This window comes from Furipterus horrens, unplaced genomic scaffold, assembly GCF_987537825.1.
Source record: "Furipterus horrens unplaced genomic scaffold, mFurHor1.1.pri manual_scaffold_11, whole genome shotgun sequence".
Lineage (NCBI taxonomy): Eukaryota > Metazoa > Chordata > Mammalia > Chiroptera > Furipteridae > Furipterus > Furipterus horrens.
The window spans coordinates 8,462,409-8,481,679 of NW_028327181.1; the positions used below are offsets into that span (position 1 = coordinate 8,462,409).

Genomic DNA, 19,271 nt, shown 5'->3' on the forward strand with positions numbered 1-19,271 from the left:
AAATTGTTTTTATACTGTCCAGTAGCCCCTGCTCTTGGCTAGAATTAAACAGAGTAGTCTTAAAAAAAAAAAAAAAGGCCAAAGACAAGGAGGGAAGGAGCCTCAGTTAGAGGGATATTCTGTGCACTGAATCAGTTTAAAGTGGTCGGTGATGTGACAGAAGGAGGAAGACAGGATGCCCAAGTTGGAGCGTAAAAGGCCCTCGCTCGGCACAGACCTACGGCGAGTCTGAGAACCCCCGAGTCCCCCAGGCCTTCCTCAGCCACGAAACTAGCACAGGCCCACCACAGATGCACACAGTCGGCAGGCCAAGGTCTTTTAAAAGGAGGAGGAAATTCACTCTGAGCAGAAGGCAGCTGGAAAGAGATGAGATGCCCCCAGGATAAAGTCCTACAGGAGTTGTCCCTCCCTGAGGCCACTGTTCAAATACACTTGTGAGAAGGAATTTCCATTTCCTGTCCTGTTCCCACTGCCGTGACAACTGGCCACCAGGAAGGCCAGAACTCAGGGCTGGGCGCCCTTAGGCCAGCCATGCCCAGCACTCACAGCCCCAGCAGGGACCTGCCTGTCCTGAGAACCTGGAACCATCTAGGTTACCCGTAAGTAGAAGACAGGTTTCTTTGCAAGGAGAATGCACGTGTTAAGACAAATCATATCCATCTTTCTGGAAAGCCTGGATCGGGCCCCAAAGCAGACCCTCTGGCCATCCTGAAGTTGGGAAGATGTGTAAGCCATGAGCCCAGGTGAGGGACACCCAAGAGCAATAGCTCCCCAAACCGGCCATGGATTTGCAAGGAGGTGACACCAGACTCATGTCCAAGGTGCTAAGGATGTTGCTGCCCCAGCCAATCAAACATGCCATCTGTACACAGAAAACTGCAGCCTGCACAGGGCTGACCCAAGCCAGTCACTCAGGAAAAGCCAGAACCGGCGGCTGAAACCCACGGGCAGAAGGAATGAGGCCCCCCATCTCCCCTGTGCTCGGGGAGGGCTTGCTTCTCCCTGTCTCCCATGGCCACGTTTTTCTGCTGTTTGAAACACAACCAAAAATAAGAAAACATATTCAGAAAGAAGTAGAGAAGGGAAGCATCGTACATTTTAAATACTGAAAGGAGAGCTGATGATTAGGAAGAGATTAAAGCTGAGCAGAAACCAAGAGGGGTAAATAACCTAAAAGTTATAAATGAGTTAGAATTCCAATAAACACAAGACATTAAGAATGCTTACCTTAAGTGAGGAGACAAAAGAAAGGAGATTTAAAATGAAGACTTCCATGCAATGAAGCGAAAATGTAAAAGACGGCAGACAAAGGAGATCAAAGGTTAAGATAAATGGTTTACACCTAAGAGATGATAAATTAACAATGTAAAAGTAAGCGACGGGTTTAAGGATTAAGAAAGGAGTTAACAGAAAAGGCGAAAATAATTTTGAGAAATCAGAAAAATCTTTTTAAATCAACTTTTTACCCTGGGACACTTTTTCATTTACAGAAAAGTTATCAAGATACTACAGACAATTCCTATATGCCATTCACCCAACTTCCCCTCAAGTTAGTGTCTTAGATAAATTAAGAAACCAATGTTGGCACATTGCCATTAAGTAAACACCAGTTCTTTCACTAATGCCCCTTTTCTGTTCCAGGATTCCGCACTGCCTTTAAGAGAGGATGAGTTTTAAAAGAAAATAAAAGCAAAAACCTAAAAGGTATCTGGATCCATATAACAAAAGGAAAACTAAAGGACAGAAACAAGATGACAACCAGAAAAAAAGAATAAAAAACCAAGAACAGTCCTGATAAGTGACACGCTGATACTGCAGGTCAGTGGGGGAAAGAAAAGTTATTTGATCAGTGGTGCTGGGAAATCGGTTACTCATTTGGGGGAAGAACAAACAGAACCCAGCCTTCTACCGTACACTAAAATCAATTCCAGATGAATTAAGAACTTAAGTGTGAATGATAAAGCTTCACAACATTTAGAAGAATATGTAGGACAACAGGCTTATAACCTCAGGGCAGAAAGAACTCATTTAATAAGATTTTTTTTGAAAAGCCAAAAATCATAAAGGGAAGAAATGATGCATTTGACTGCATTCATGTTAAAAAACTTCTCTTTGTGAAAGGAGACCATAAAGGAGAAGACATGTCACAGATCAGTACAAGATATTTTTGCCACACAGACAAAAAGAATTAGAACCTAGAATATTTTTTTAGTTCCTAAAAGTCAATAAGAAAAAGAGACAACTCAACAGAAAAAAAAAAAAAAATGAGCAAAAGACATTTCACAGAAGATGAAGCACGAGAGGCCGACAGGCCTGTGAAGTGACTATCGACCTCATCAGCCATCAGGGAAAAACAGCTGAAAATGAGCTGAGAGACCATTTTATTCTCACCCGATTGGCAAAATAGTTAAAAAGTCTGGCCACATGGAGATTGGCAAGAATATGGAGCAATGGGAACACCTATGCATTGCTGGTGAACACAAAAATTGATGCAACCATTCTGGCAACCAATTATACATCATCGAGTCCAGTGGTTCTCAGCCAGAGGTGATTCTACCCCCCAGAGGACATGTGGCCACGTCTGGAGACATACTGGTTTCTTAAGGGTGTCTGTTGGTGTGGGGAGGTGCTATTGGCATCCTGCAGGTAGAGACCAGGGGTGCTGCTAAACACCCTACAATGCCCAGGACAATCTCCACCACAAAGAATTATTCATCCCCAAAGGTCCATTATCCTGAAGTTGAAACATTCTGATCTCATCAGGTTGCAACTCTCAGACGCAGCAGATCTAGTCTTAGGAACACTTCTAACACTTTGCTGATGAAAACTAAGATGGGCACTTGCTTCCAGGACTAAATCCCAGACTTCTCCCTGGAGAGGCCGATGCAAGAGGCTCAGGCTGAGCCCCAGCATTGGGGATCTTTAAAAAAGGCCCCAGTGACTGGTACCACCAGAGAAGTTTGGGAAACTGTCCTGGATGTTCAAGGGCAGCAGGAGACTGTCCAAAAATGCTTCAAAGTGAGAAACCAGAGAAGAACCGAAATGTGCCTCAACAGAGGAAGGCACTCAATGACTGTGCTCTGTTCAGACAACAGGATGGCACCGTATCTCATTGGCTTTTAAGATGCCATTGAATGTAAGCTCCTTGATTTATAAACCGCTAAGAAAGAGGCTGCCAGTTAACCTATGACGGTGCTTCCTTGTACGCAACGTTTATACTTAGTGTTATTTTACAATCTTGCTTAGATTTCTCTAGACACATTTTGTCAGAGATCATGCTGCTCTGTTCCCATGCCTTTCTGTAGAGAAAACAGGCATTGACTGTTTTGTTTTGTTTCTGGGCCAAGTCATAGTGTCGTATTTTTGAAGACCTTTTAAACTCCAATTAAACTCAACTCATGTAAGATCAGCAAGGCACAAAGCCTCCGAAGTGATGACATTATGACGAGCCATGTCCATGGGCATTGCACAGGAAGCAATGACAACTGCAGCCCAACCCCGCCAGGCAGACAGTGACCATGAGGTGCCACAGGCTGCAAAGGACGGCCTGATTTCAGGGGTGCTCAACTGTGGGAGACACATGCGCCTTTGCATTGGGGAAACCAGCACGCAATAGCAGAAAAGCGAATGCACTGTGATTCCCATAGGCCTGAATGAGTCTCAAAACCAGAATATTCCATTTCAAAAAGCCACAGAATACATGAAGGAAGGTCCCATTTTTGTGAAGTTCAGAAATATGCAAAACTAGATTATACCTTGTTTAGGGACATGGACTCGTGAGGTGTTCTACAAAGATGAGCAGGACACAGTAAAACAAATTCAGGGTGATGCCATCTCTGGGGGCGGAGGGGAAATGCAATCAGGAGATGCACATAGAAGACTGTCTCTGGAGTTCAAGTTCAGTTTCTGAGGATTTTTATCAGGGTCGGGACTAGGGTGAGGCAGGTGAGGCGCACAATTTAAGGAGGTGGCCAAAACAGTTAAGTAGCAAGAGGAAAATATTTTAATGTAACATTTTTTTTTTTTAATGAATGGGAAAAATCCATGATGAACAAAATATCAAACTTTTAAATGAGGACAGGAATGAGCCTGCACCTCCGTGAACTTGCCTCCCCTGTCACTCTCTAATCCCAGCCTGCGTTCCAATAAAACTATTAACGAAAACAGGCAGCCGCAGGCAATAGTTTGCTCACCTGTTTTTTTTTTTTAATATTGCACTAAAATTTTATTAGTATTCCTTAAAGGGTATCATATCGGCAGCCGTCCGTCTCGAGAGACGATGGTGTAGCTTCTTAAGAGTCTATCTGCACCGCCGAGAATGGCTGTGCAGTCCGACTCGGGAGTGACACGGTATCTGTCTCCTCCCGTGTTGAATCGACATCTTGCGATGACACTGGAGTGTCCTCTCCAGTGAAGCTGAAGCTACAGAGCCTGGGCAGGGTGATATGGAGGGTCTGCTGTTGCCCATGCAGCAGACCCCCCCTCTCTTCGCAGCTGAAGGGTCCAAGGGAAAGACGGAGTCAATACAGCTTGGCTTCAGGTGTGCCGCAGGAGTTGCCGGTGTTGACTACAACGTCAAACCGCCTTAGGGACTCCGGCTCCGGATTTTCTGTCGGGGTTTACTCCCTTAGCCTTTCCCCTGAAGAGGTATGCCGCAAGGCAGCGGAGGTTTTTTGGAATCAGAGTTTTCCTTCTCTGATGTGCCCTGACTGGAAGATCGAACCAGCGACACTTAGCTCGCAGGCCGACGCTCAATCCACTGAGCCAAACCAGCCAGGGCTAAGACACTTTTTTTTTTTAAACTATTTTACAGAAGGGGAAAACCAGCGAGAACACCCATCGCAACACTGGGCTGGGAGACCTCCCTTGCACCAGCCAAGATCCTGGTGGAAGACCCACACAGCTCAGCTCTATGGGTCGTTACACTGGGGACCTGTCCTACTGCAAACCCCAAGCAGAGGGGCGGGCTCCACTCAAGCCTCTGCAGCCTGGCCTGGAATCCTTCTCAGGCAGCCTCAGTCTTCCCCAAAGGAACAGCACTCTTCATTTTAGAAGACCCTTCGCCACCCAGTTCTTGAATTTAATCTTTAGCATACCGCTGTGTGTCCAAGACAAGAACCCTCACTTTCCAGATGGGGGAGCTGAGTCCCAGAGAGGTTGACTAGCCCACCCAACACAGCAGTGGGGGACAGCGGAACCCAGTTTACGGGGGTTTCAAATCCATCCAGCACCCACTCCGCCCTACGCAACTGACTAGGGCCTTTGTGAACGAAGACATGTCCTACCTCGTTCCCTATTACATCAGAAAGCGGGTGACAACAGTAAGAAAAGGGGTCCTGAAGAACCTCTTTAGCTGGGAACATGGCTGCTCCTGAAGAGCCTGTCCCTACAGTGTCACAGGCAGCAAAGACCTGTGCCCCCAGGGGTGGGCGGCAACAGCTGTGTCTAACTGGCCCCCACCCCACCTCCATCAAGAGCCCCCGAGGGCTGCTGAGCCAGATTCTCCTCCCTGACTAACAGCTGTCCAGGGAACCGAGGGCGTTTTGGGGGAGCAGCGCTTAACTCCTTATGGTCACTGGGAGGCCATCTGCAAGGCGATCACTCGAATGAACGCATTGATGGATGAGCAATTTCACAGCTGAGGAGAGCTCATACCATTTTCCCAAAAAGCACCCAGTTTACTCCCAGACTGATTATGTCGTCGCAGGGAGACTGACTCATCTGCGTGACACTCGCCTGCTGCAGGGCTGCAGACAGACCCAGCACAGATACTTGTGAGTGTCCCAGGGCTGCTCGCACAAAGACCCCCAAATTAGGTGGCTTAGAATGGCAAAAATGTGTGCGACCGCAGTTTCGGAGGGCAGAGGTCAAGGTGTCGGCAGGGCCAGGCTCCTTCTCAGCCTTGATAAAACCCCTCCTCGCCCCTTCTAGCTGGCGGTGGTGGCTGTCAGTCCTTGGAGCTCCTTGGCCCCCGCTGCACCCCTCCACCGCTGCCTCCGTGGTCACGTGATGTTCTCCTTGTGTGTTTCTGTCTCAGCGTCTGAACTTCCCTCTTTTCTGAAGGACCCCAGTCATACCTGAGGAAGGTGGGACCTTCCTCCACATCTTCACTTGACTAATTGTATTTGCAATGGCCCCCTCTCCACGTGAGGTCACGTTCTGAAGTGCTGGGGGCTAGGACTTCAACATGTCCTTCTGGGGAACTCAATTCAACCCATAGCAGACCCCGCTGGCAGAGAGCGGACGTTGTCACTGAAGAGAAGTATGGCGCTAGCACAGGTGAGTCAGCAGGGCCTGCGCCCGGACCTGGCCCGGGCTCCCCTCCGCAGTCGCACCTCCATCTCTCGCCCCTGCTCCATCCATAGACACGTGTGTTCCTGAAGCCCGCCCAACTCCTTCAGCACAGGATGTTCCTTCTGCCTTGAATGCATGTTCATCCCATTCATCATCAGCTAACCCTATGGAGCTGTCAAGTCTCGGCATAAACGACTCTGGTTCCCAGAAGCGCTCCCTGACTGCCTGACTGCCAGGCCGGATCGGGCACCCCTGCTGCCTGCCCCACGCATCACCGCCACCCCAGCCCCCATGCCCCGCTTTGCTTTTCACAGCATCCTGGGCACCCGCTTTGCAGTTCCAACCACTGACATGACTGGCTGTTCAGTCCGGCTCCCCAGCAGTCTGGAGGTTTCACGGGGATGGGGATCTTGAGTGTCTATTCGCCCTTGGGACCCACACAGGGAGTAAGCACTCCGAATATTTTGGGGGGAATGACTCTCAAAGAGGCCAACTCAAGAGCTCTGCTGTCGGAAGATCCATAGCTCCCCCAAGGCTCCAGAGCCGGCTTGGCGGAAAAGAGCTCTGAACCTCCTGGTAAACCACACCTGCCCCCCGGGGCCTTCCTCCCTCTTCGTCAGGAAGAGGTAATTTAGGAAAATGGTCTAATCCAAAGACCCAGAGTGCGCCACCGAACTTCCTCCCTGGACAACATCCTCCTCCCCTTCAGTGTGAGGAAGTCAAGCCCCGCCTCCTGGGGTGTTACAATGGAGACCCCACGCCCTGATCCCACCCCAGCCCTGCCCCTCCCAGGTACGGAATCCATACTGGGCTGGGGGGAGAGGTCAGAGGTTGCTATAACTCATCAAAGGCATGTCAGCGGTGGGACGGCGGAACCCAATCAGGAATCAGAAACTGGAGGGAATACTCTCCCTCCTAGAGCCTCAGGTCTCCCATTCATAACATTTACAGAAATTTCTAGGAGAGCAGTTTCCCAATTGAGATTCAAAGAAGTGTCTTAGGGACCACCAGTGTCAGGGGACAGGAGGAAGGGGAGGCCCGGGATGGGACAGCCGGCCCCTGCCGCACGTGACCCAGAGCAAGCCCAGGTTTGTCTGCTGATACAGATACTGGGGGGTTATGTAAGATTTCTTTTCGAAGAAAGCGATGTGTTACTAAGTAATATCAATGATCAACCTTCAAAACTCCAAGCTAGAAAAAAGGGCTCCTGACTTGAATTTTATGGGCCAGAAAATTTAATAAATAGGGGACTGCCTAGAGTTGGCAATGTTTGTTTCCAAGTAAGAACACTATTACATAAAACGCAACCGCCATCTGTAAGGGCCCATCACTTCACTTTAAAAAGGACATTTAACACCCAAAGATTTGAAGGATATTACCTCAAGCTAAAGGGCTGTGTATCAAGTTCACGGACATACTTCATGGAAACACTGTGTCTTCTTGTCCTCATTACTTTTTGTCATCTGGCCGGAAGCTGGTTAAAAACATCACCGGGGGCCGGCCCGGGTCTGGGGGGTGAGGCCTGTGTCATCATTCCATGGGAGCTCGTTAAGTACCCGGGTTCTGGGTCCAGGCGGAGAGATAGGAGGGGAAAAGGTTCTGACGCAGCCGGTCCAGACAGCCAGCACCTAGGACTGCGGGGTCTCTTCTTGTTCTAGACCTTAGCTATGGGGTCAACCATGTGATTCGGGCACCGCCACCCAGCCCTGGCTCTGCAGGTCCTCCACGCGCCCCTGTCGAATGAATGAATGGCCCCTGGGTCGGGGAAGGCAGCGTTCTGGCCCCTCCACAGCTGTCAGCCCCCTCCCTGCCTGTCCCCATGGCCTGATCTGTCTGTCTCCGCCCCAGGAACTGCAGCTCTGTCTGTACTTCACACCTGCCCGCCCACACACTTCCTCCACCCCTGCAAATGTGCATTCAGGGGCCTGAGCAGAGGCCTCCGTGCCAGCTCAGCTGGAGATGCAGCAAGGGGACCAGATAACCTGACAGTCCTCAGGGTGCTAGTGAGCAGGAATGGCGCGGGTGAATTACGGCCCCAGCAGGGCCCCAGCCCCCGTAAATCACATAGGACCCCAGCACAGTCCAAAGCCTGTTTTCTATTTCTCTCCAGGGCTCATGATGAGAAGAGAAAGCTCACGGCACCTACCCTGAAGTTGTAGGAGTTCAGAAAATCCAACAAGAGCTTAGCTTTACCTAGAACTGCTTCTGAATACACTGGCTGCTCCAGCTGGATCAGGGGTCCTTGACCTTGGCTGCACACTGCAGTCACCCAGAGAGCTCTAAAAAGTACTGACATCTGGGGCCCACCCTCCGGGGACTCTGATGTCACTGGACTGGGGTAAGCCTGGGAATCAGAATTTTTAAAAGCCACCCCCCCTCCCCAAACTGAGTTGAATGTAAAACCAAGGTTGGGAACTACCAGACTAGAAAGTGTTCCTTCTTGCTTCATGGCCAAATGAAAGCTGATAGGGAAAAGAGAAAAAGATTCCCAGCATCCTCTGAAAGCAGGAATCTCATGTAAGCAGAGAAGGGAATACTCATCAGACAGGTTCATGCTCCTCTTCTGAATTAACAATCATTCACATTTCTTCCTGGCTACTCAGTGAGGAGAGAAACAAGTGAGAGAAAGAATCACAGGTGCCCAACTCCCAGACCTGTAGATATTCCTGTGGATATTTATAGGGGGCAGTAGTTTCTCTCGCCTGCTCAGCATCCTTATTCTCGGAGTTATATTACCCTGGAGTTCCTTGGAGATTCATTCCCCTTGATCACAATCCAGTTAGTTCAGTAGGGTTGACTCCACTGAACTGGCTTCAGGAGTGGGCCAGTAACTTAGCCACATGGTGTATTCCATCTAACTGACTAGAGTGATCAGTTCAGGACAGAAATATGTGTGCCCATCAAACCAATCAGAGCTAACACTGAGACTCCTCTTTCTGATGCAATCAGATCTGTAAAGAGTGGAAACCTGGAGTAGCCAAGGGCCACCATGAAGGGGGAGCCTAACAGAGAATGAAATCCACAAGGAGAGCGAGTGTGAGATGGAGAGAGAGAAAGAGCATGTCCTGATGACACTGAGCTCCTGGATCCAGCTATTCCTGAAGCCCTTGTTTACAACTAGATTTTTTTTTTTTAAGTACATGAACCAGCAAGTTCCCTATTGCCCTAACTTTGCATATGAGAAACCAAGGCCCAGAGACATCACTTTCCCAAGACTTCACAGTTTGTAGAGGACAGAGCTGGGATCTGAAACCAAGTCTTGTTTGGCTCTGAAGTCTGAGCCAAATCCGGCCCACTGCTTGTTTTTATAAAGAAAATTTTATTGGAACACAGCCTTGCCAGTTTGATTACATAAGGCTGCAGTCATGCTACCAAAGAAGAGCTGAGCAAGGATGACAGAGACTGTTGACCTACAAAGCTGAAAATACCTGTTCTCTGGCCCTTTAGAGAAAAAGCAACTGACCCCTGGCCTTTAATAATCACCAGGCAGTTTACAGCCTGTAGCAGCTCACATGTCTCACTGGCTCTTTTGATCCTCACTGCAGATCTGCATGATCAGGGAGACTTATGTCATCATTAGCCCATCGTATGGATGGGAAGATGGTGAGGTGAGGCGGTGGCCTCAGTCCCTGCTGCTGGGGCCGGGCTGAGGCATGGCCCCTGGGGCCTCTACTGCATCATGCTGCCTGACGTCTCCCAGACCCAGAGCACCGGACATGCCCGCATTTGGGTGACTAAGCAGGGTTAGCGGCCTCCCGGAAAGACGGCTGCAGGAGGCAAGATCAGCAGCCCTGATGTCCACTCACAGGGGCCCCTGGGGTTTCCAGAGAACACCAGGCCAAAGAGTGCCCAGACGGCTTGCGGAAAGAGAAAATAATGCCCCCAGCTGAAGGCAGGCTGGGTCGTGCCAGTGAACACCTAAGGACCTAGGGCTGCAGGTTGTTGTGATAGGATCAGCCATGGACTTCACCTGGAAGAGGCACGCCAGCCCCTGCTACAGGCAGGACACCTCTGCCATCTGCCCCTGCCTTCTCTCCTCAGTACTTAGCACCAAATCCTAGGCCTTTCTCCCAAAGGATGGTGCTCTGGTTTCGGGAGTCCTCCCTCCCTCCATCCCCTCACCCACCGTCTCCAGATCATCTCCATCAAGGAACGCAGCACAGAGAGTGGGGAGCTCAGGAGGCTGGAAGATGGGTGCCTGGAGCCAGGAGGGCGAGGACAGAGAGAGGGACGGTGAGAGGCAAAGCGGGGGGCAGGGGGGACTGAGAGCACAAAGCTGACACGGAGGGAGAAAGGAGGTGGGTGACAATATTCTTGGGAAAACCAACAGAAAAAGAAACTGACTAATACAGACGGGCAGACAGACATTAGGACAGACATGACAGGGGAGGGAGCAAGAGAAAGTAAATAGAGAAAGGGGGAGGGGAGATGAATGTGGGCGCTGAGTGCCCCCCACGCTTGTCTGGGGACACCCCGACTTTCCACAGAGATTGCTTTAACGGTGGCCTGGACCAGACCGAAGGTAAGATCACAGCCCAGGGCTAAGCCAGAGGGGTTTCCAGCCAACTTTCCTGACCGTACTGACTGGTTTAGAGCTAAGCACGTGGCCACACTGATTGAATCGGTGCATCTCAGACCTAAACCATCTCACTTCCCTACTATGGACCAGACAGGGAAGGGGTTGGAACTTCTTGCCACCCTGTGGAGCCTAAAAGTGAAGCCCCCACCCCCAGAGGAAAGCAGAGCTGAGAGACAGAGACAGAGTCCTGACATGAACTGAGCCCCTAGATCCAGCCACGCCTGAAGCCTACTAACGCCTGGATTTTACAGTTACATGTGCCAATAAATGACCCTCATACAAAAAAACAAAAAACAAAAAAAAAGCTCAAGTTTGGTTCTCTGTCATTTGTAACCACGAGTCTCAAGCTATATGGCAGGGCCACCACGCCATGATAAAGACCTGCTTATTTTCCAATCAACGAAATCGTTTTTGGCTGTTTGGCCTGGCCGCTTGCTTCTCTGGTCCATTAAGGCAGGACAACCATCCATAAAACCCCAAAGATCGCATCGACGTCCAGCAACGCCAGCTCCTGCCACCACGATGCCCAAACCAGCCAGCTCTGCAGCTCTGGAGGGCTAGCAGCAGGATCCTTTTTCCTTCCTCCCTCTCAATCCTGAGTAGCTGAAGGCTCAGGGCTGGCCCCAAAGCGAACGTCCAGAAATGTTCTTGTCCGTTCACAGATATCGACGTGGACCAGCCACGTGCAAAGCGCCGCAGACACAGCCGTGAGCAAGAACAGCGACACAGCCTCCGCCCTCACGGAGCTGCTCCTGGGGGAACCAGGCGCTCAGCAACGACTCATATATATAAGCAAAGAGATGCTTGTAAATTGTGATTGGTGTCTCTGAAGAAAGTACAGGAAATGAAAGAAGGTGTAACTAATGCCATTTGGGGAGCTAGAGAACGCTTTCCCAGGGAAGCGGCGATTCAGATGCAGTCACACCAGCGAGGGGGTATCCGCAGGCTAAGGGTTTGAGGCGGTGATTTTTTTAAAGGCCAGTGGGGCAGGAGGAGCAAGAAGAAGTGAGAGGGGGGTAGGAGCCAGCTCGCCCAGGCCCTTGAGGGCCGTGAGAGGGTTCTGGGCTGTCGCCAAGGACCCACAGGAGACCATGGTAGAACCTTAACCTCGGTGTGGGGACCACATTCTCCACTGGAGAAGATTCCTTTGGCTGATCAGAGTCAGGGCCAAAGTGGACGTGAAAGATCCATGTGGAGACTACTTCATAGCTCAAACCAGGGTGGGGGTGATGGAGAAGATGGAAAAAAGTGGAAGAACAGAGGCTGGAATTTACATCCTGTTAGCCAAAGCTGGCCCCTGGCCAGTTTTTGTAAATAAAGCTTTATTGGAACACAGCCATGCCCACTTGCCTTGATATTGTCAGTGGCCACCTTATGCTACAACAGCAGCTGTGATGGAGACCCCACAGCCTGCAGAACTGGAAATATTTACTGTTTGGTCCTGTACAGAAAAAAAAAAAAAAAAAAGTTTGCCGACCCCCGTTTCAGACGGTTAACTCAACAAGACTTGGAGACGGGCACCATGGAGAGGAAGGGCCAAAGGTCACACCTGGATAAAATACACGCTTGCCCAACTATGTAGACGTGTAACACAGGGCCAGAGGGAAGAAACAGTTTTCTTGGGGTAGGAGACGCATTTGATTACAACAACCCGCCAGGCGCCAAGGAATGAGGTCAGGCCCGGGGACATGCAGAGAGCGCATGCGACCCGGAGTCCGAAGGCGCCGTGGTTTCTGTTCTTGGCTCTGCATCACCTCTGCCGTGGTTTCTCCCCTCGGAATATCAGTTTCCTCATCTGCAGAATGGGATGCGGGAGCGCGGATAGGGAATCTGAACGCCTGCTGTACGCACTGTCCGTGTGATCCCATGGCAGCGGTGCTTGGGACTTCTTCTCTTGTTGCTATGAAACCGGCTTAAATCCGAGAAGTCCTCCCGGGCGTGGCGGTGGGGGTGTTACTGGGACAAAGGCACCATCAGGCACGGGTCCTGACGGCAGGGAACGGGGCTGGAGGATCAGGACTCACTCCAATAGACACAAATGAGTCCCCGGCTCCTAAGGCCAACCACTTAACCAACCAGTTCTTGTTGCCACAATTCCTGGTGGGAGCAATCACGACAAAAGGCCTAAGGTTGCCTCTTGCATGCTGAGCCCAAATTGTTTATGCTAAGGCAGGAAGGGCAAGACGTGCAGGCAGACCGGAGGAGAGTTGAGGATAAAAACCCAGAAGTGGCCGGGCAGTCAACACAAAGCCACACACACACACACACACACACACACACACCACCAGTGCTCCATGCATGCAAAACATGTCACCTTTTAAACAAAGACGCTGCTTCCTTCTTCTGCAGCACTTTTAGTAGCAGCCGAGGCGACAGTTTGCAAGCATCGGGCATGATCGGGACAGCCACTAGCTGGCCATCAGCAGTCCCAGCTTCTAACCCCAGCTCTGTAACCCTGAGCAAGTCCCTTCCACTCTCTGCCCTCAGTTTCCCCATCTGTAAGATGAGGGGTTGGACTCCATGATAACTGAGGCCCACCCAGTTCTGACTTCTATGATTCTAGAACAGAGTTTAAAAACTGGGAACCCCAAGACCCAATACGACCCACACCCCTCTGGGGTTCTATAATACTGCCTCACGCAACATTCAAAGATGTTTCGTTGGGTGCTTTTTTAACGTGGGAGGTCTCTCAGAAAGTCACGGTCTCTGACTTCTTTTGAAAAATTCAAAGATCTGGCAGCTGTCGTCCCTCAACGGAGGGACACTGTCACTGAGTAGAACACCACCACTGAGGAAGAATTCCTGCCCATGCTACACTGCCTGCGTCTAACCAAACCCAAACTGGGGGACGTTTGGTGAAAGAGCGGGTCCCTACTCGTCAAAGACGTCCAAGTCCCACACAGCCAGGCTGAGGGACTGCTCAAACTTGACATGCTGCTACATGCAAAATGTGATCTTATGTTGGACGCTATGACCAAAAAACAAAAAACAAACAATCAAAAAAATGCTATAAAGGATCCTACTGGGACAATTGCTGAAATTAGAATATGGTTAGACGAAAGTCTTGATTCAACGTTAAGTTTACTGAATCTGGTAACTATGTGGTTACGTAAGAGAGTATGTAACCTAGTCTCAAATGTTCATAAAAATAAGAGAGAAAACAGGGTGGGGGATCAGAGAGAGAAAGCAAACGTACAGCAGCGTTAAAACCTGATGGGGCCACAGGAGTCCTTCATATCGTTCTTGCAACGTTTCTGTACATTTGAATTACTGCAGAATAAAAACCTAAAACTGAAAATGGTCCTAGAACCAAGTGATTCTCAGATGTCAGCCTGCAGAAGTCCCCGGAGGGCTGGCGAAAACACAGGTGGCTGGGCCCCTTCCCAGAGCTTCTGACTCAGGAGGTCTGGAAGGAAGGAAGCACGAAGTTGCATTTCTAGTAAGCTCTCAAAGGGGATGCTGTCGTGGTGGGGGGCAGGGCACACTTGGAGAAGCCCTGGTACCATCTGATTTAAATTGCAGAAGTGACCACCAAAAGAACCAGGCACAGAAAAAGCCTTTGAAAGGCAGGACTGGGAGAGGGACGGGCCGAGGGACCCGTGTTTGTCACTAGGAGCCTTTCTGTGTTCATTTTATGTTTCCAGGGACATATATTTTGATGCCTATAAAGCACCTGCCTGCCAAGTAGCCAAGAGTCAGTACATGTTAGGGACCTGCCGGATCTGGGATTCTAAAATACAGCAACGATGTAGAACACCCATGTCAGGCAACATAGATGCTTCCCATGTCTGGGGGGTGGAGGGTGGGGAGCAGTATTCTTGGGGAGCAGAAGTTCTTTGGGTCGCTCCAACAATGTATATGGTTTCCCCTTGGAATTGCCACCACGGAGTCAGGTCAGACCGAAACTTCTCAACATCCTTCCCGATTTTGAGATGAGAACGCAGTTTTTCAGGAGGCAAACTTCTGTCAAGACAGGCGCTCTTCCTCTCCCTCTTCCAGCGGGTAATGAACCTTGGCCTCAAGCCTCATTAAACCCCATTATATAATCACCCCCATCCCGTGTCTCTTTAGAACCCTTCCGGTGGCTGGTTTCTTGGGAGTAGGCAGTTTGGCTTCATCAGTCTTTATTGCTACCTGCTGCCACCTCCTTCCACCAATCAGGCTTCTGACTCAGCCTCGGGCACGTCAGGCCAGGCCCTCGGTTGAGGGTCAACTCGCCGTCACCTTGTTCCCAGACAAAGAACAGGGGTTGCTTGGAGAAGAGATGAGGAGCAGGCAGGGTAAGAGGAGACAAGGTGAGCCCATGCCGCCTCCCAAGACACCTCATGAAGGACAGTATTTCCTCGAATAAAACTCCAGCTGGGGTCATTAGGACCAGGACGGGGAAGTCCAGGAATCATCAGTCACCTGTCCCCTTTGGTGGGTGCTGCCCTGAAGTGCTCAGCCCCCAGAGCAGCTCATAGGGAAACACGCTGAAAACCGCAGGCGGGGGGAAAGTACCTAGCGCTTCCTTATCTTCTACCTGAGGTGCCCAGGACAGAGGAGGGGCAGAACCCGAAGGTGCCTGCCGCTCATCGGTGCAGCTGCCTGGCCCCTGTGGGGATGGCCAGCACCTGGGACAATGGGTGCTCTCAATACCGACACGAGAGTCCTGGGGGTAAGGACCGGCACGCCAGTGTGGGTGCTGCGCTTTGGGCGGCCGCCCTGCAGCCAGGCTGCCCCCACAACACAATCTCCCGACTAGGCACGGAGAACACCTTGAACAAGGTCCCTGCTTGAAGAGTGAGCGGGCTTTGCTCTGGCCAGAACAAAGTACAGAGCTGTGGCCAAACCCTCAGAGGCAGCCCTGCTGATATTCACTCAGGACGACGATGGCCAAAGACAGAGATGCCTGCTGACGGCGACCACAGCACGCCAAGGTGAATTCCAAGCTCTCTTAGGACTGTGGGGGAGTGGGGGTCCACTGAAAGGCACTTAGCCACAGCCCCCACATTAATCATGGAGCTAGAGGGTGGAAAGGCTCCTAGGGAAAGGGGGCTGAGAAAAATCCTAACAATGCCTACTGCTTAAGCACCAGCTGTGTGCCCAGTGCTGCGCAGGTAACTGACGTACGTGAGCCTACCTAAGCCTCACAAACATCTATGAGATAAATGTATTGTTCTCCCCATATTACAGATGAGGAAACTGAGTCTCAAAGAGGCTCTTAACTCGCTTGGGGTCAGGCACAGGGCTCCAAAGTCACAGAGCTGGGATCGGAACCCAGGCGTCTGCCTCCAGGGACAAGGCATCCTGCCTCACCCCACTGCCGTTCCTCATCTGCTCTGTCGTCTCGTCTTTGCCTCGTCCAGGCTCCTCAAGCCCCACCCCGACCCTGTCCCCGCCACACAGGCCCCCCATCACGGAGCACTTCTGGTGTCTGACAGCCATCTCTCCTGACAAATTGATAAATTGGCTCTCTGGTGTTGACGTCGGTTGCGGGTGCTATTTTGGTTTCCTTGGCTCAGGGCCGCACCCTCTGGGCACCAACAAGCCAGGCTCTGGAACATTTCCTAACCAACACCCACGTGGGTCTCTTGGATCCTGCATAAACCACACCTGTGGACCGTAGACTGCACCCCCCAATTCTGCCCGGGCCCACCGCCCAGCTGGGCTCAGGCCGAGCTCTGAACCAAATGGCCTTGACACTGGACACATATGTCGGATGTTTCTTACATGTGCAATTATCCAAAGAGAGAATTAAGGGGTTTCATCAAATTCTTAAAGGGCCCACGGCCTTATGTAAAGAATAGGACCCCACATTCAGAGAAAGGCATCCTGCTGGATAGTGGAGGGGTCTTGGTGACCAAGCTATGCATGATGCTAGACCCAGATTCATATCCTGGCTCGACTACTCAACAGCTCTGTGACTTCTTTGATGGCCCTGAGCCTCAGTTTTGTCATCTATACGATGGGGATAATCCATCTGTACCGCAGGTTGTTCCAAGAAAGAAATGAGATTGAGCGTGTGGATTAGCGAGTACTGAGGCTCAGTAAACATCACTTATCACTGACCGGAGCAGCAACACCCCCACGGACCCCTGTGGCTGTACTGGGGGCCTGGGGCGGTTTCCTCCACATTCCCGCAGCCCCATGCAAGTTCTTGGCTTGGCCGGAGGGACGGTTCAGGGGCTCCCCTCTGAACACATCTGCGCCTGTTCGGCAAAACAGGTCTCTGGGCAGGAAGATTAAATGCCTTCTAAGACTAAAGCCCTTGATCACCAGCAAGTTCCATCTCTGCTCCGAGTAATAACAACTTCGTCCGCAGCGGACTCTGCGGGAGCGGAATGTAAACCACCCCAGGCCACGCTCAGCCCAGTGTGAATACATCTCGGAGATGTGAAGGTTATCCTGTGCTGACCTGCGTGGGGTGGGGGGGAGATTACAAAATATAATCACAGAAGCCTTAAGCACAGCAGAAAAAGAAAACGCCTGTGACCGGGCAGCTGAGACGCAGAAGGGAAAAAAACCCACGTCTCTGTCCTTGAATGCCCTGCGTGCTTGCTTCCCCCTGTCGTCCCCACACACCTGTGGGACCAATGACGACAGCCAGTCAACCTCCCGAGGATCCGTGACGCCCCCTTCCCTTTGAAGCCATTCAAAGGGGCATGTGTGGTGCAGGTGGGGGTGGGGGGCGGGCACAGATGAGGCGTGTTCAGTAAACATTTCGCGAGCACTTTCACCAAAGGACAAGAAAAGAAAGGGCGCAGCATGACTCACTTGAGGAGAAGCTGGCCTCCGTGTGGACCGGAGGCGTGGAGGGCAGGAAAGGCCCGTGTCCCACAAAGAAGGAGCGGAGGGAGCGCTCGGACAGGAGCGGGGAGCGCTGCTGAGACGGGATGTTCTCGCAGCTGCCCACGCTGCTGTGGATCTTGAGGTTCAAGGGCTTGCTTTTCTTCTTGGCTCTGGGAGGGAGACAGAAAGAGAGGAGAGGGAAATGCATCCAAATGCACACAAAACGAGAGCAGGGAGACTTGACCTCCTTAGCACGGCACCCGGCACCCACTCCCACCCTAACCTGGCCCTGCGGCTCTCTCCAACCCCTCTCACTGAGTTCCAGCCACTATTCTGGCTCTTTCTCACCTCCAACCCTTGGCCTATGATGTCCCCACTGCCTGGAATACCGTCGCCCTTCTTTGCCTGGTAAATCCCTATTTGTCTTTTATGACTTGGCTCTGGTATCCTCTCCTCCAGGAAGCCTTCCCTGATACCCCAGTTCCACCCAGCCAGGGTTGAGTGTTTTTCCTTCAAGAAGCCTTCGCTGATATTCCCTTTTCCCTTCTAACCTGGGTTGGCTGTTTCTCCTCAATTCTCCTAAAATATTCTGTATATCTCTGTGACTGTTCTTTCCTATTTTTGCAAGTCTGTTCTTTCAGTTTTTGTTTCCCAAGTGGGCTGTGCGTCTTTGAGAGCAGTGATTCTGTATTGTTCACGTCTCTGTCCTGGACAAGCAGCACAAAGCCTGGCGCACAGTAGGTGCTCATTAACTGCTTATTCAGTGACCAATCTGAATTAAGACGCCACACTCATCACATTACATCCTAATACTCTGTCTTCCAGGCTCAGCTGTGGGCTCCTTGAGTGCAGGGACCTGTGGTTTTCGCTGTCGGATCTCTCAGCCCCTTGCTTGGCATCAGCCAAATAGAATGAACCTCTCAAGCTGGTTGTGAAACATTTCTCCCCTTCCCCAAGAGCTCCGGTGATCAGTTTTAGAGAGTTTGGTTTAAAACAGCATCAAAACCAACCTCACAGCTCTTCTCCCACCTGCCCACATCATCCCGTTCAGGTCTGCCCACCTGCCCACATCATCCCGTTCAGGTCTGCCCACCTGCCCACATCATCCCGTTCAGGTCTGCTTAGGAGGTGGGCGCCCTCTTGTGGCCAAAGTGAACCGTCCTTGCAAATGTTCCGCGTTCTGGAGGGAGCGCCTAGGAAGGTGTGTTCCTGCAAGGCCCAAGGCGGCCCACACAAGCGGCCTGAAAGCCGCCCTCTCCAGGAGGCCTGCTGCTCCTCGGCTGTGCCTGCAGACTCGACCCCTCCCAGTGCCTGCGCTGGCAGCCCTGCGCTTCTCCCCAGGGGCCTGCGGCAAGGCCCAAGACCATGCCTCCCATTACGGCAGCACCCGCTGGCTGGCTCCTCCTGCCTGTGGTTGGAGAAGAGAAGGAGGCAGGGAGGGGGTGGCACCTCATTCCACGTGAGTGCTCAGCAGTGCAGATTCAAAGAGGCAGGGTAACTTAGGACTTAAACTCTCAGGGGTCTGAGAGACCCAGGCTTGGGTCCTGACTGTGACCTCAGGAAAGTGAGCTCACCTCTTTGTGCCTCAGTTTCCTCACCTGGACAATGAGAAAAATAATATCACCTG

The 19,271-nt window shown here is 51.3% G+C and overlaps 1 protein-coding gene across 2 annotated transcripts in view; it reads right to left on the reverse strand.

Moving 5' to 3' along the window:
- Window positions 1-19,271, reverse strand: part of KSR2 (kinase suppressor of ras 2) — a 271,920-nt gene that overhangs the window by 96,532 nt on the left and 156,117 nt on the right. For both annotated transcript variants that reach the window (XM_090290536.1, XM_090290537.1), the window contains exon 5: window positions 17,630-17,814. In XM_090290536.1, the coding sequence (XP_090146662.1) occupies window positions 17,630-17,814 (185 nt within the window). The remainder of the gene's footprint in view (window positions 1-17,629; window positions 17,815-19,271) is intronic.